This window comes from Aquarana catesbeiana, linkage group LG01, assembly GCF_042186555.1.
Source record: "Aquarana catesbeiana isolate 2022-GZ linkage group LG01, ASM4218655v1, whole genome shotgun sequence".
Lineage (NCBI taxonomy): Eukaryota > Metazoa > Chordata > Amphibia > Anura > Ranidae > Aquarana > Aquarana catesbeiana.
In genome coordinates, this window is record NC_133324.1 from 499,451,375 (window position 1) to 499,467,787 (window position 16,413).

At 44.5% G+C, this 16,413-nt stretch overlaps 1 protein-coding gene across 4 annotated transcripts in view; it reads right to left on the reverse strand.

The window, feature by feature from the left end:
* The window catches only part of EPS15L1 (epidermal growth factor receptor pathway substrate 15 like 1), a 327,178-nt gene that overhangs the window by 221,555 nt on the left and 89,210 nt on the right, over window positions 1-16,413 (reverse strand). For all 4 annotated transcript variants that reach the window (XM_073592681.1, XM_073592671.1, XM_073592690.1 and 1 more), the window contains exon 11: window positions 11,475-11,631. In XM_073592681.1, coding sequence (XP_073448782.1) covers window positions 11,475-11,631 — 157 coding nt within the window. The remainder of the gene's footprint in view (window positions 1-11,474; window positions 11,632-16,413) is intronic.

Genomic DNA, 16,413 nt, shown 5'->3' on the forward strand with positions numbered 1-16,413 from the left:
TTTATACCCAGAGTCCCCAGTTTCTGAAACAAAAAATGAAAGTGTTTATGAAGGGCCCATTCCCCTCGATCCAGGCAGTAGTAGTTGAGGTAGTTCACTTTCCAGTTTTTCACTCCTGGGGTGTGGACTGAGATCTCTAGACAGAAAATTTTTATCCATGAGATTATCTGGTTTAACTTTTTCAAGGCCACCAGACTCCTGATGCACCTTGGTGGTTGATGTGGCAATTTCTGAATGCACCCTGCCTGGGTGTCCTTGCAGAAAAGGGTCCAGTCTTACAGAGCCACCTGAACTGCTCTTAGATCCAAAATGTTGATAGAGAGCTTGGCTTCCACAGGTGACCATGTTCACTGGACCATGAGGGACAAGAACGCTCCTCCCCTGCCTGAGAGACTGGCATCTGTTATCACTTGCCAGTGATAGGGAAGGAAAGACTTCCCTACTGTTAAGGCTGGGCTTGAGACCCACCAAGATGAGGACTTCCTTGCTTGGCTGGACAGGAGCATGGGTAGGTTAAAAGAATGCTTGATCCAGATCGACAAGATGTTGTGTTGGAGAGTTATTGAATGAAATTGGGTAAATGGCACTGACTTTTCTGGAAGCAGTCTTTGCTTGGGATGTGCCCAAGACCAGACTCAAGTATTCCAGGCTAAGAGAAGGCTGGAGAGCAGATTCTTTTTTAATTGCTCACCCAATGGAAAGGCTAGAGCAGGGGTCCCAAAATGGCAGCCCTCCAGTTGTTGCAAAACTACAAGTCCCATGAGGCATTGCAAGGCTGACAGCTACAAGCATGACTCCCACAGGCAGAGGCATGATGGGATATGTAGTTTTGCAACAGCTGAAGGGCTGCCAGTTCGAGACCCCTGGTCTAGAGGATCTGAAGGTGAATTCATGTGAATGTTTGCCGACAGCTGGAAGGGATAGGAGTCTTTCAGAAAAAAGGCGTCTAGAGAGCCTGTGACCTCAATGCCTTGAGTTCTGAGAGGGGCAAGAGGTGCTAGGACCCTTGTGGATACTCCGGGAGCAAAGAACAGGCCATACAGTAATGCAACAAACTAGAAATAATTGCCAATGCAAAGGGCAGAAAGTGCTGATGCAGTGGATAAAGGAGATGCATGCATTTCGGATGTCTACAGATGCCATGTATTCCCCTTGTCTCAGAGGCAACTGCCCACCTTGGAGATTCCATGTAAAATTTTGGAATTGGAAGGTATTTGTTGAGGGTTTTTAAGCCCAGAATTATACTAATACCCTCGCTGGGCTTTGGTACAATGAACAGGTTTGAATAAAATCTCTTGGGGAGATACTGCCACAACTACGGTTGAAGACATTGGACTGACTGTCCTTGGGCCGTTTTTGGTCAATTTGAGAGAAGAAAGCAGTTTTGCACTCTATTTTGTATCCCTTTGAAACCACAGATTGAACACACAGGTCTGGGACAACTGTGACCCAGAGGGAGGAAAACTATAACAGACACTTAGCTCTTAGAAGTGATTTGCTGGACTTCGTGGCCCATGTCTTGTGATGAAAGGAAGGGGTGAACATAGGTTTTTAATTTAAGGTCTGGGTAGAGCAGTTAGGTGCTCTGCATTTTGAGTAGGTAGAAGTTCTTGGGAGTGGGGGGGGGGGGGGGTGAGATCTTGCACTGTTGGGAGTAAAAACTTCCCTTCTGTTACATCTTTTATGTATTGGTTAGCAGTGTAGTCAGTGTTTATCCGGCACTACAGATGGAGTAATCATTAGGGGTATAGTCTGTGGCTGTAATAGCTGGATGGTGATGTATCCATAGAAAGTGGTATTAAGGTTTAAAAAGGAAGGCAGACATCCTTCAGAGTGTGTCCAGAACTCAGCAAGCCATGTAAGGAAAAAACAGGGAGAGGGGAGGCGCCGACCTGAGCGTAGTATTAAAAATGATGACTTTAATAGGATAAGATTAAAACCACTTACAAGATGATAGAAGCCAATAGAAGGAGCAGTCAGCGTAGCCTTTCATCACTGCAGCCCTGATTGACAAGATTCCAGCCCTGCCTAGGTCCATTCAGACACCAGTGACATCACTTCCTGTTCCATAGTCCATGCTGGTCTGTGTGGAGCTGCTTGGTTCCTTTGCTCCTGGAGAAACAATGGTCCATTCCAGCCAGGTGCTCAATCCTTTCCAGCTATCCGGAACAGCGGTGGGACCCACAGAGCCATGTGGAATGCCAGGACCGCACTTTACTTTGATGAGCATGCATCTTCTATCATCTTGTAAGTGTTTTTAATCTTATCCTATTAAAGTCATCATTTTAATACTACACTCAGGTCAGCGCCAGCGCCTCCCCCTCCCTGTTTTTTCCTTTATGTATTGTTAGGTGCCTTCGGTCAAGATGTTTTTCTTGAAAAGGCATACATGTGAGGCGCATTTTACAGACTGCTTCAATATTCTACATATGTGAATTGAGAATAAAGCCTTTTTGGAAATGTGTCTCATGACGTGTTCCCCTCCTGCTCAAGATTAAAAAAAAAATAAGTAAGTCAGTGGCACACAGGCCATTTCTTGTGGGTCAGACGGCGTAACATTTTAAAAATGAATATCTGATTGTGTATACTGTATTTTCACACTCACTGCCCATACACATTCCAGCCTCATTCTTAAAGACTGTAAATCATACATTTCATCATTTTTATGGGCCCATAAACCACCAAGACTCACTCTACCAGATGATTCACTCTAGCAGACACAACCTGTCATCTGAAGTTGGCCATACACTTTTCAATTTTTTAGCTGGTTCTTGAGGGCTCTGGATAACAATGCAATTATCTTATTTGATCTGTTATCTGCCACCTTCAAATCCCTTTGTTAGGCCCCTCACACTGTTCGAAAATGGGTGCAAATGATGGAGGAGCACCCCTCCCTCATGTATAGCCTGCTGAACTCACCACCCAATTAATATGTCCCATCATTTGAATATAAGGAAAGGAGAGAGGGATCTGCAGGACTATTAGCCCCTGAAAAAAGATTGTTAATATACTGTATATTCACGACTACATACAGCGGTGAATATAATTTTCCAGATACTCTCCATACCTGTGCTCTACCACTCCCAATGGGCGACTAATGCAAACGTATTTCTGGATATATTAAGTGTATTTCATTATTAAGCACTATGTGGAAGCATACTTGTTTTACGTAGTTCTACAACTTTGCCTAAAGCTCTGCAACTTAGCCTGCAAGTAAATGGAGATTTTCAAAATGCAACTGAACCACATTAAAAAATGCGTTCCTGGGACACCTGCAGCGCATTGTAGATGCAAGACACAGAGCATACTGTAGATGTCAATTGTGGTGCACTGTAAAATGGAACCCAAACATGCATCTACAGTGCACTGCAATACATCAGCAGGTGTTCTGTGCACTGCATTGCTCTACACACAAGAGAAAAAAATCAGGACCTAATTTTTGCACATAAAGGGCCCATTCACTTCAAATGCCAGCATTGCAGTGCACTGAGATTTGGTGCGCAAAGGCCCTAAAAGACAGTCATTCTACTAAGCTCCCAGGAACTGCCAATCACTCTTGCAAACTAAAATATAACTAAACCTTTTTTTTTTTTTTAGATCTGGATAAAGTGGTGAGTGGTTAGAAACACAGTCATGTTTTTATTGCTGTTAAGGTTACTGCTTTTCTTGAATTGTCCTGATCACCAATGTCACTGAATAAAAAAAAGGGTCAACCCAAGATTTGGAGTTGCCATCAGAACAGTACTAGAGTGAAATCTTCCCAGGAGGACAATGTCAGTGGTTTAATCCTGACATTAGATACAGTATACTTAAAGTGGAGTTCCAACCCAAAAAAAAAAAAAAATGAGTAATGTGTTTAAAAAAAATTAAAAAACATTTGGAGAAAATTTTTCTTTTTACCCACCTCTAAATGCCTGTTGCTAGGGGTCTCTCGTAGTCTGCCTCCTTCGGTGCCTGGGCTCCTGACGTCACTTCCCTCGGCGCAGGAAGGGAGATTGCCTCTCCACCCTCCCTCTTGTCAATCATCTGGGACACGTGACCGGTCCCAGATGATTGCGGGGCCAGTGACAGCACGCGGCGCAGCTTGCGCATGCGCAGTGGGTGCCCGGCTGTGAGGCCACAGCCGGGCGCCTACAGTTAGAATGCTGGCGCCGCCGAGCGGAGGGGGGGGGCGAGCGGGGCTTCCATCCCCCTCATCGATGGACCTTGGGACAGGTAAGTGTCCAATTAAAAGTCAGCAGCTGCAGTATTTGTAGCTGCTGACTTTTAATTTTTTTTTTTTTAAATGGGAACCCCACTTTAAACACTTCAATCCATTAGGATGTACCCATAGGCCCTCAAGTTGAAGTGGCTGTACAGGGATCATGGCTGCCGCTACAGCCATGATCCTGGTATAAAAATTAGCAGCTGGAGATGGACTTTCTTGTAAAAGTGATCTTAGTGGCTCAACAGCTGCCCAATCACTTCTACAGGGGACAGAATGGGGGTGGGCGCCCCCCTGCTGCCTTTTCCCGGGCTCTCTGGGAAAACTGGCTTGGTGTAGTGGTGCACCGAGAAGGAAGGAAGGTACATCCTCTGTGATGTAAGAAATCAGAAGCGATAAGGATGGTCACTTCCGGTTTCTGTTTGAGGTTTACAAGCCATGACTGGCTTATGAAGCATATATCATTAAACCGGGCCTGGTTTGATGAGATGCTTTTGATTGCAGAGGAGAGATATGGGATCCCTTGTGATAGCAATAAAGTTTATTTAAATAAAGGGACAGTGTAAAAAAAAATTTTTAAAAAATAATAAAATGTAAACTTTTTTTTAAAGTGCCTCGAGCAAATGTGAAGACATGTGTAAGTTCCACATGCATCTATAAATGTGGATCGTACCACACATGTAAGGTATCACTGCAAACGACAAAGTGAGAGCAATAATTCTAGTGCCAGATCAGCCAGGTCCATTTTCTTCTTATCACTGTTTTATTATATTAAACAAACATGTTCTGAGTCATTGGCAAAGAACAAGCATACAGATGAGGAGTTCTCACTTAATTGGTTTCCATACTTGAGCCAGGCACGCGACTAAAGTATTAAAACCAGAGACAGACTGGAAAATAGTATATTCAAGAGAAGAAAAGTGTTAGCTCAAGTAATTTTTTTTTTAGCATAGGTTTCTTTAAAAACACAAAAAAACCAAGTTAGACTTACCGGTAACTTGTTTTCCAGAAGTCTTTCAGGACAGCACCTGAGAGATAGCGACTCCACCCACCGGAAACAGGAAACACCTTCTTCCTCCAAACTTTAAAGGGAGGCGCCTCCCTACCATACCTCAGTTGTAGTAGAGAAGACCTCCGGCCCCGGCTGGAACACATAAACACATACGTTAGTCACAGCATAGTATATACAATACAATAGGGCGGGATGTTGCTGTCCTGAAAGACTTCTGGAAAACAAGTTACCGGTAAGTCTAACTTGGTTTTTCCCAAGGCGTCTTTCAGGACAGCACCTGAGAGGATAACAGAGACTTACCCCCTTAGGGCGGGACAACAGCTTGCAGGACCTTTCTGCCAAACGCCTGATCATTAGCAGATGTGAGGTCCAGCCTGTAATGTTTCACGAATGTGTGAAAACTTGACCAAGTTGCCGCCTTGCAGATTTGTTCAGGGGTGGCACCAGCTCTCTCTGCCCAAGTGGCCGCTAATGCTCTTGTTGAGTGTGCAGAAATTCCTGCAGGAGGAGACACGCCTGCATGCGAATAAGCCTCTGAAATGGCTAGCTTCAGCCACCTTGCTAAAGAGATTTTAGAAGCCTGGCAACCTTTCCTGTTGCCTGAAAATAACACAAACAGAGAATCTGAACGTCTAAAGAGCTTTGTCCTTTCCAGGTAACATAACAAAACTCTTCTAACATCCAACATGTGAAAACAAGTCTCCTTCTCCCCTACTGGGTTGGGGCAGAAGGTCGGAAGTACAATGTCCTGGACACGATTTTGTACTGAAGCTACCTTTGGTAAGAATTTCTGATCTGTTCTAAGTATAACCCTATCTGGGAAGATAGATAAATAGGGTTCCTTAACTGATAAAGCATTAAGCTCACTGATCCTTCGTGCAGAGACCATGGCAATCAGAAACACAGACTTAAAAGTGAGATATCTAAGTGGCGCTTCTTCCAAAGGTTCAAAGGGACTCCTTGTTAGAGCCTGGAGGACTATCGACAGATCCCATTTGGGAAACAACCTAAGTGGTGCTGGTCTGGATCTCGTAAGGGATCTGAAAAATCTGGTTACCAATGGATCTGAGGCCACAGATCTTTCTAGGAACACTGCTAGCGCAGCCACCTGTACCTTCAAGGTACTAACTGCTAGTCCCTTGTCAGCACCAACCTGTAAAAATTCCAGAATGGTAACGAGACTCCCTGGGTCCTGGTCAGATGAATTACACCACGTATTGTAAACCTTCCAGACCTTGGAATAGATATTTCTAGTCACCCTTTTCCTACTGGATAATAGCGTAGAGATTAACCGGTTGGAAAAACCTTTGCTCCTTAAGAGCTGCTCTTCAGATACCAAGCAGTGAGCGCCAAAGTGGCTACCTCTGGGTGATTTACCGGTCCCTGAAATAGTAAATCGTGCCTGAGGGGCAGATGCCAATAAGGCCTGACCGCCATTTTCAGAACGGTTGAAAACCAAGCCCTTCTTGGCCAAAAGGGCGTGATTAGGACAACCGGTACCGTTTCCCTTTGAATTTTTCTTAATACTAAGGGAATTAACTGAAATGGGGGGAAAGCGTAGCAGAGATGGAATCTCCATGGATACGCCAAGGCATCTGTTCCTAGTGACCCGTCGTGATTGCTTAGGGAAAAAAATTGCGGAACCAAGGCATTCTCCTTTGAGGCGAACAGGTCCACCTCTGGCAGCCCCCACTTCTCGACAATCATGGCGAAAACCTCTGGGTTCAGCGACCATTCTGCTTCCCGAATGGGGTTTCTGCTCAGGAAATCCGCCACTCCGTTCAGGGATCCCTTTAGATGGACTGCTGATAACGACAGCAAGTGTCCTTCTGCCCAACGGAGAATGCTCATGGCTAGTACTTGCAGCGATTTGCTCCTTGTACCTCCCTGCCTGTTTATGTAAGCCACTGCCGTGGCATTGTCTGTTAGTATTTGAACATGCTGGGCCTGAAGCCCCTGAGCAAATGACTTCAGAGCCAAGTCGATCGCCTTGAGCTCTCTCCAGTTTGAGGACTTGGTCGCCTCTTTCCTGGACCAGTTTCCCTGAGTGAAACCTTTTTCTAGGTGGGCTCCCCAACCCCAGGAACTGGCATCGGTTGTCAGCCTTTTTTCGATTGGAAAGGCCCAGACCAACCCCTCCGATAGGATATCCTGCCTTTTCCACCACCATAGTGACCTCTTCACTTGGGTTGGAACTCTTACCTCTGAGTCTAGGGATTCTAAATTGTGATCCCAAGATCTCAGAAGAAAAGCCTGCAGATGTCTGAAGTGTAGTCTTGCCCACTGAACAGCTGGCATTGACGAAGTCAGAACCCCCAGGGCTGACATGACCAATCTTACCGTCAGCTGCTGGTTGGTCTGCAAAAAAGACACTGTATCCTGGATTTTTCCTTTCTTCTCTGAAGGAAGAAAAAATTTTTTGGCTTACCGAATTTATTATATACCCTAGAAACCGAATCTCCTGAGATGGTTCCAGGGAAGATTTTTGGAGATTTAGGATCCAACCTAGAGACTCCAAATGGCTGCATGCTCTGCTTAAATTGCTCCTCAGCTCCTCTCTTGAGGGGGCGAAAAATAGCAGATCGTCTAAGTAAGGAATTACTGCGATTCCCTGAAGACGCAGCGGAGCTAGGGCCTCTGCCATTACTTTGGTAAAAATTCGGGGTGCGGATGATAGCCCGAAGGGTAGGGCTCTGAATTGCAGATGCTGAATTCTGCCTTCCAACCTTACCGCCAACCTGAGAAACCCCTGGGACTGGGATGAGATTGGAATATGCAGGTATGCATCTTTTAAATCCACTGACGCCATGAAACAACCTGGAGTCAGAATATTTCTGGCGGTGAAAATTGAGTCCATCCTGAACCTTCTGTATTTGATGGCTCTGTTTAGTGGCTTTAAATTTAGAATTAAACGAAATCTTCCTGTTGGTTTTTTTACCAGGAAGACATGTGAATAGAAGCCCTCGTGCCATTCCTCTGGTGGCACTGGGATTACTACACCCTGTTGCATTAGTTCCTCCAGAGAGGATTTCATGGCCAGGGCCCTCATTGGATCTCGAGGAGCATTTGTTACCAGAAACCTTCTTGGGGGGCTTCTGGCGAACTCGAGAGTATAACCCTGCGAGAGAGTGGTCAGAATAAACTGATTTGTAGTTATCACTGACCACTGCGGAAGAAACTCTCGTAATCTTCCGCCGACCCGCAGAGATGAGTCATTGTGAGTTTTCGGCCTGTGAAGGAGGACGGAAGAGAATTCCACCTTTGCCCTTCGCCTTTTGCGCAGACCAATTTTTCCTCCTGCCCTGAAACTTACTTTCCTGCTGTTGCTGCTGAGTTTTTTGAGGTCGAAAAAGACGTTTTGGGGTCTGCTTTTTCTTTTTGACCGGAAAGGACTTCTTCTTATCGGCAGTTCTGTCTAGGATATTATCTAGATCTGGGCCAAAAAGAAGGTCACCTGAAAAGGGGATACCACAAAGTTTACTCTTTGAAGCTGTATCACCTGGCCAGGTTTTTAGCCATAAAGCTCTTCTCGCAGCATTTGCTAAAGCTGCAGACCTAGCTGACATCTTGATAGCTTCAGCCGAAGCATCAGCAATATAAGCAACCGCAGAAATCAGGGTAGGAAAGGAATCTAAGATCTCCTGCTTGGGGGAATCTGCCACTATATGAGATCTAAGTTGGTTCACCCAGTATTCCAGATTCCTGGCTACACAGGTTGTGGCCATTGCTGGTTTTAAATTGCTCATGATTGATTGCCATGATCTTTTGAGCAAAAGATCCATGCGTTTGTCCATTGGATCCCTTAGAACACCCATGTCTTCAAAAGACAGGTCTGTGGATCTTGAGACCTGTGAAAAGGCCGCATCCAACCTGGGCACCTTATTCCACACCGCAGAAGGGTCCTCCTCAAAAGGGAAGCGCCTTTTGTGGGCTCTGGAAAAAAAGGGCTTTTTCTCTGGATCTTGCCATTCTTTAGTAATGGCGTCAGAAATGACCGAATGAACTGGAAATGTTCGCCCCTTAGGCTCATTTAACCCTGCATACATGCGGTCATGAAGAGATAACTCCTTCTTTTCCTCACTTAAGCCAAGTGTAACATGGATAGCCTTAAGGAGTCCGTCTACCTCCTCTAGGGAAAGCTTAAATTTGGAAGGAGCCACCTCCGCTTCCTCACCCTCCTCCTCCGAATCCTTAACGGAAGGAGTAGGGGACTGCTCTTCCCTGATAGGGGGGCCTTCAGGTAAAACTTCTACCATGGGGAAAGAAATAGAACCCTGGGAAGCCTCAGAAGTGGATGGCTGACTAGCAGCTGGATTAACTAAAGAGTCACGAAAAGTCTGAATCGTGGCGTATAGTTCCTTCTTTACAGAGGCAACCAGATCATCACAAACCGAAGCTGATTCCTCCTTAACTAAAGAAGTGATGCATGTACTGCATAAGACTTTTTTCCAATTTTCTCCCATTTTGGCCCTGCAAGAAGGACATCTCTTTTTTGGGATGTGAGAGAAAAAACAAAAAAGGGAAAAAAACCAGGGGACCTTTTAGTGAGACCCGGTCTCAGCTACACAAGAATCACCCACAGGTGCACTAAGAAGAAACCAGTCAGCCTCCAGTGCCCAGACAGGCCCCTTGCCACTAGGGGGTAAGAAAAAAGAAAATAGACCAAACCCAGGAAAAGGAAGAAAGGCAGACTTAAACTGCTGCTCCTACCTGAGCTTTACTGGCGCCTGTGCCTGTCCCCACCGCTGCAGACGCTGAGTCCTCCATCTCTGGTGTGCAGCTCTCCACCTGTGGCTTCATATGCCGCTTCCGGACTCCCATAGTGCATCTGCACCGGACCGGAAGCGGAAGTAGGCGCCAGTTCCTGTCCTCCCTCCTCCCCTCTCGCATCCACGCCGGAAATGACGCTTCTGCTGACCCAGTGACCCGCCTTGTCACTTCCGCCGCGCCTGCCGGCCAAAAAAACATGGCGGCGGCGCACGCGCACCGCCGCTCCTATGACCGCGCGGATCACCGGGTCTACGGCTCTCCCCGAGCACCAGGAGGGGAAGAGGAGCCCGATTGCTACCGCTGCCAAGGCTTGGGTAGGCCGGGAGGACAGCGGGTCTCCAAAAAGGAGGAAAAAATGAAAAAGAAGCCCTGTCTCCCAGGCATCTGAGAGACCTTGACTCCCCTTCAAAAAGATGTTCCCTCCGGGCCGGAGGAAACACAAAAACTGAGGTATGGTAGGGAGGCGCCTCCCTTTAAAGTTTGGAGGAAGAAGGTGTTTCCTGTTTCCGGTGGGTGGAGTCGCTATCTCTCAGGTGCTGTCCTGAAAGACGCCTTGGGAAATAATAATAATAATAGCTTGCACTCCCCACCATTGTACACCCCAATCATGGCACAACCTGCATGGAATTTGCCTGTTCTCCCTGTGCCTGCGTGGGTTTCCTCTGGGTACTCCGGTTTCTTCCCACACTCCAAAGACATGCTGGTAGGTTAATTGGCTCCTGTTTAAATTGGCCATAGTATGTGTATGTATGAATGGGAGTTAGGGACCTTAGATTGTAAGCTCATGGCTCCCAGTTGGAGACTGCTCCACCCAACAGACAGTAGGTCTGTACATGGGGAGTCGGGAGGACTCCAATCCTCTCCAGGAGGATTGTAATAATAATTACGAATTTCAAATCAATTTTCTTCATTCAACCATGGCAATTCTATAGTCCTCTTCACTGAGTCAGTGTGCTCTAGTGTACTGATTGTGCAGGCTTACAAGTAGACAGCTTAATTTATGCCTGAAAAGCTGAACATGTACAGTACAGTTCAACAGTACAACTCAGAATAAAGAAAGATGCACAACTACTGGGGCAGACTACCACCAGTGGAGAAAGTTCAGTATTTGGGGGAATGTATAGTACTAGAAGGGAAAAGAAGGCAGTTGGCCCCAACCTGATTAATAGTATTTTTGAGGAACTTTCCCAATCGAAAGGCTCAAACATATTAGGTACACACTGTACATTTTTAGGTGTACTGGCAGTTTTGCTCCTGGGATGGAGGTGTGACAGTGGTGCAACCCAAAGCTGTATTCTGTTAACAGCAATAGCCTTCCATTAGTTTTTTAAGGCTTTGACAGCTGAGCGAGTGAATTATTTTGCCAATATACAGTACTAATAAATGAAAGTTAACCACTATTATTTTGATATCAGTTATACACAAAAATGATCAATACAGAAAGAAGCATATGTAATGCATTCCACACAACAGGTGTTGTATGTTTACCTGTAAGGGAGTGCTCCTTTCCGCTGGCGGAATCATGTCAGGAGACAAGACTTGAGGTGGATCAATTCCTTTGCTGACTTTCTGCTGTATAAGGTACATTGCCAGTGCGAACTGGTCTTTGTTCAACTTCCCCATCTGCCTCGTATCAGCCAAAGCCCTGCAGCAGATGCCATATTAAGATTTTCTACTATAACTAGAATGTTTAAACACATTTCAAGCAATTAGTTCAAGCTCAGTAAAATCATACAGCACAGAATCAAGTGCCAACAAAGGGATTTACTAAACTTATACGAATATTGAAAGACCAAAATACCAATCTGAGAAGCTCAGTATCTTATAGAAGCTAAAAAACAAACAAGAGGGTGCCTCCATCTAGGTGTCACGATTAAAAAGAATAAGACAATAAAAATGCACTCACTAGTTAAAAGTGGCTCTCAGATGCTAATAAGAATTCAGGCAAAAGTTATTCTTTTGAATGAAAGCAGTATTCAATCCAATGAAATAATTTAATATATTGAAGTGTATCAATTCTTAAAATGTGATGGCTTTTCTCTGCTCTTATTTCTCTTGTTTTCTTCCCCTTTTAGACACCTAGTGTGTCCACTTTTCTGTCTGAAAACCCCCCAAAATACCTTTCAGTATACACCGACCGTATGGTACAACTGTTTAGAGAGCTGATTGGGTTCCCCCCTTTTTTTGTAGAGGGTCATCACTTGCCCTTACATTACAAAAGATATGTGCCTGTAGGTGACCTAATCCTCTCAGTATGTACATGCGAGCCATGTTCTGCAAATATCTTTTTTTAACACACGGTTATGTTTTTTTACTGAAGTTGACTATGACCCTGAATTGTTAGTCACAATTTAATACCGAATTGACATATGGCATATAGTTTGGTTAGTGACAATTAACCTCTGTTATTTTCATCCTGTCACCTCTGATAATCTTCATCAGGACTGTGCTGTCATGCCATACTACCATGTTATATAGCATACCTTTAAATAAAGAATAAATAAAAAAAAAAAAAAGGAATGGCTTTATTCGTTTTCTCTTTCTTAATGATTTTTTTTCCTTTATTTTCACCTGGTAAGCCAACCAGTAAGGGCCTGCTCAGATATTGCATTGCTGGAACTAGCGTATTTGCTTGTGAATTTAAATGCATGATTTACACGTTTGTGTAAATTTACTTCAATGGGATGCCTTATGCGTGCTTGTTGCACAAAAGAAGCTCCTGCCTAATTTTGGGCGACAAGTTTAGCGCGGTTTGACGTGATTGCCTAGCGATGCTGTCATGCAACAATCATGGCAGAATCACACCACGTTTGGGGTGCCACTAAGAACAATGGCACCCAGGCTCACATGACATTTTGCCGTGACTTGCAAACGCAGGTAGAATTATGGCAATTCTGCCCGCAATTCCAAATTGCCTAATGTGAATGGGATCTAGCACATTTCCTATCTTAGGGTGGAGAAGCAATGGAGACACCTTTGGACAGCAGCATTGTCAATCTTGGGAGAGGGTAGTGTAATGCCCCGTACACACGGTCAGATTTTCCGAAGGAAAATGTGTGATAGGACCTTGTTGTCGGAAATTCCGACCGTGTGTAGGCCCCATCACACATTTTCCATCGGATTTTCCGACACACAAAGTTTGAGAGCCGGATATAAAATTTTCCGACAACAAAATCCGTTGTCGGAAATTCTGATCGTGTGTACACAAATCCGATGGACAAAGTGCCACGCATGCTCAGAATAAATAAAGAGATGAAAGCTATTGGCCACTGCCCAGTTTATAGTCCCGACGTATGTGTTTTAAGTCACCGCGTTCAGAACGATCGGATTTTCCGACAACTTTGTGTGACCGTGTGTATGCAAGACAAGTTTGAGCCAACATCCGTCGGAAAAAATCCTAGGATTTTGTTGTCGGAATGTCCGAACAAAGTCCGACCGTGTGTACAGGGCATTAGACTAATAGATTTTGATGGACTTGACTAACAAATTCACCACTTTAGCCCCGGAAGATTTAGCTGCTCAATGACCAGGCCATTTTTTGTGATACGGCACTACGTCGCTTTAACTGACAATTGCGCGGTCGCGCGACGCTGTACACAAACAAAATTGACGTCCTTTTTTCCCACAATTAGAGCTTCCTTTTGTTGGTATTTGCTCATCTCTGCAGGTTTTATTTTTTGTGCTATAAACAAAAAAAGAGCAACAATTTTGAAAAAAAAAAAAAACACAATATTTTGTACTTATTGCTATTATAAATATTCCCAATTTTTTTTTAAAAAAAAAAGCAAATTTTTTCCTCAGTTTAGGCCAATATGTAGTCTTCTACATATTTTTGGTAATAAAAATTGCAATAAGTATCGACTGGTTTGCGCAAAAGTTGTAGCATCTACAAAATAGGGGAAAGATTTATGGCATTTTTATTATTAATTTTTTTTTTTTTTTATTAGTAATGGCGGGGATCTGCGATTTATATCGGGACTGCGACATTATGGTGGACACATTGGAAACTTTTGACACATTTTTGGGACCACTGACAATTATACAGCAATCAGTGCTATAAAAATGCACTGATTACTGTGTAAATGTCACTGGCAGGGAAGGGGTTAACCGTGTTCCCTAGTGTGTGTTCCAACTGTATGGGGATGGGACCGTCTAGAGGAGATGACAGATCGTTGTTCCTAGCTAGTAGGAACTCATGATCTGCCTCTCCCCTCCTCACAGAACAGGGATTTGTGTGTTTACACACACATGCCCCTGTTCTGGCTCTCGTGCCTGCGATTGTGCACGGCTGGCGGTCACGAGCATCGGCACCCCCACAGTGCAGCCTGCGCACACGCCTGCTATCCCGCTTAAAGGAGCCAACGTACAGCTACAACGATTCGCGGGATCGTGCCGACCTTCCGCAGTATAATGACGGCGGCTGGTCAGCAAGTGGTTAAAGCAAAGCTCCAGCTAGCATTTTATAAGCAGTTACAGCAACAGTTTTCGTTTTTTCCTTTTGGGATAAAAGTTTAAACTTAAAGGATAAAAGGTTTTTACACAAATTAATAATATCTGACAACTGCAGGCACACCTGTCAGTTGTAAATGGTAGTTGGAAGTTGAAAAATAACAGGACTTAAGACCCGTACGCATGATACGAAAATCGGAAGTAAAATTTCCTCCGACTAACGATTTGCCGATTTTCGGATCGTTTGTATGATGCTTTCGACAGCCAATACCGATTTTTCGTACGACAAAAGCTGGAAAAAATTTTTGTCGGATGTGAACACAATGTCCGATTTTCCTTTAATATGTACGGTTTTCATCAGAAAAAAAATCGTAAGAGCAAGACTATGCATGCTCAGAAAATAAAGAATACATACAAAACTATTCAACACTATATGTCACTTCTGAAGTCGTATTCTGTCGTACGAGAATTTTTGTATGACGAGTAACTGCTTCACTTTCGACATGAGACTAGCATGCAACAAAAAACGGGCGACCGTTCGTGCGAAAATCTGATCATGTGTACAAGGCTTTACTGGCCAGAATAGCAGGTGAAAATAAACAAACAAAAAAAAAACTCCTAATATGAATGAAAATGAATGCAGCCACCAAATCTAAGAATCAGTAAGCTGCAATATGTTAAATATTTTTTATAGTGCCTGCCCTGGGCGAGTGGATACTGGAGATGGAATCCCTGACAGATCTGAAACATTTGTTGGCAGCAGAGCATGATAGGTTGGAGAAGCATACCACGACCTAGGCCCCCTGGACCAAATTTCGTAACTCACAGGAGTTTCGAGCCATGCTTTCCTCCTATGTTGGCTTCCCAGGTTAGGAGACACATTGGAGCGAGGTGGGGATTCCCCCTTGTCCCCCCCCCCATATCTTTGCCCTACGTTAGGGAAACCTCATCACTCCTGAAACCCCTTTTTGGAGGTTTTCTATTCGTGCATAGCATAACTATTCCTAAAAGCGGTAGTAAACCGCTAAAAAAAAAATCCTGCAAAAAATTAGCACGATGTGCTAGTATGCATTCCTGGAATGGCTGGATACCGCCGGACCTGCAGAGCGCATGCACTGCTGACGTTAGTGGCTGCATGCAGGGTCAATATTCTTTTTACCTACAGGTAAGCCTTATTATAGGCTTACCTGTAGGTAAAAATCACTAAGCGGGTAATACAACCGCTATAAAGTTCACCTTTGTATAAAGAAAATTAATAAAATGTACATCTTTGTGCAGGTAAATAAAATGTGCATTTATTATATTTTCTTTACTATGAGCCTGTAAAGCACTGCAGCTGCGATCAGCAGATGACTGGTGCAACGCAGGGTGCTTGCAGGCAGTCTGTGTACCTGCCTGCTTGTATCTTGTATGGGCAAGCAGTTACACTCTGACAGGAAGACTCAATGAACTACCTAAAGTGCTCAACAGCGCCCTGGTAGTTTACTGAGAACTACAAGCCAACAACCGCAAAGGCTGTCGGTACTTGTAGTTTTCACATTCACATAACAGCTGCTTTATTTTAAAATTGTGACAGCAAGCGGGGGGGGAGAAGATCCTATATCTCATGTGCTAAATTGCTTCATGTGAATAGTTTTGAAGACCTGCTCAGATTTTTTAAATTATATACTACTTTTTACTCTACAAGGCGAGGGCTGTGCTAGGAATTTTGAAAAGAACTACATCAAATACCTAGGTAAAGCCTAGTAATAGTAAACAAGACCACTGGAGTCGGTCAAAGGGGCGTGACCAAAAAATGTCTGCTGCTCGGCTCCCAATCAGCGCTCTAAGCCAATGGTGTTGAACGGAATGTTCAGGCCGGGGGGGGGGGGGGGGGGAGGGGGGGGGTGTCCACCGGTGAGAAAACAATAGAACAGCAGGGGAGATCGCTATACCAACGTTGGATAGTTAGTACAACGGCTCCTCCTGAGCGGTCAGT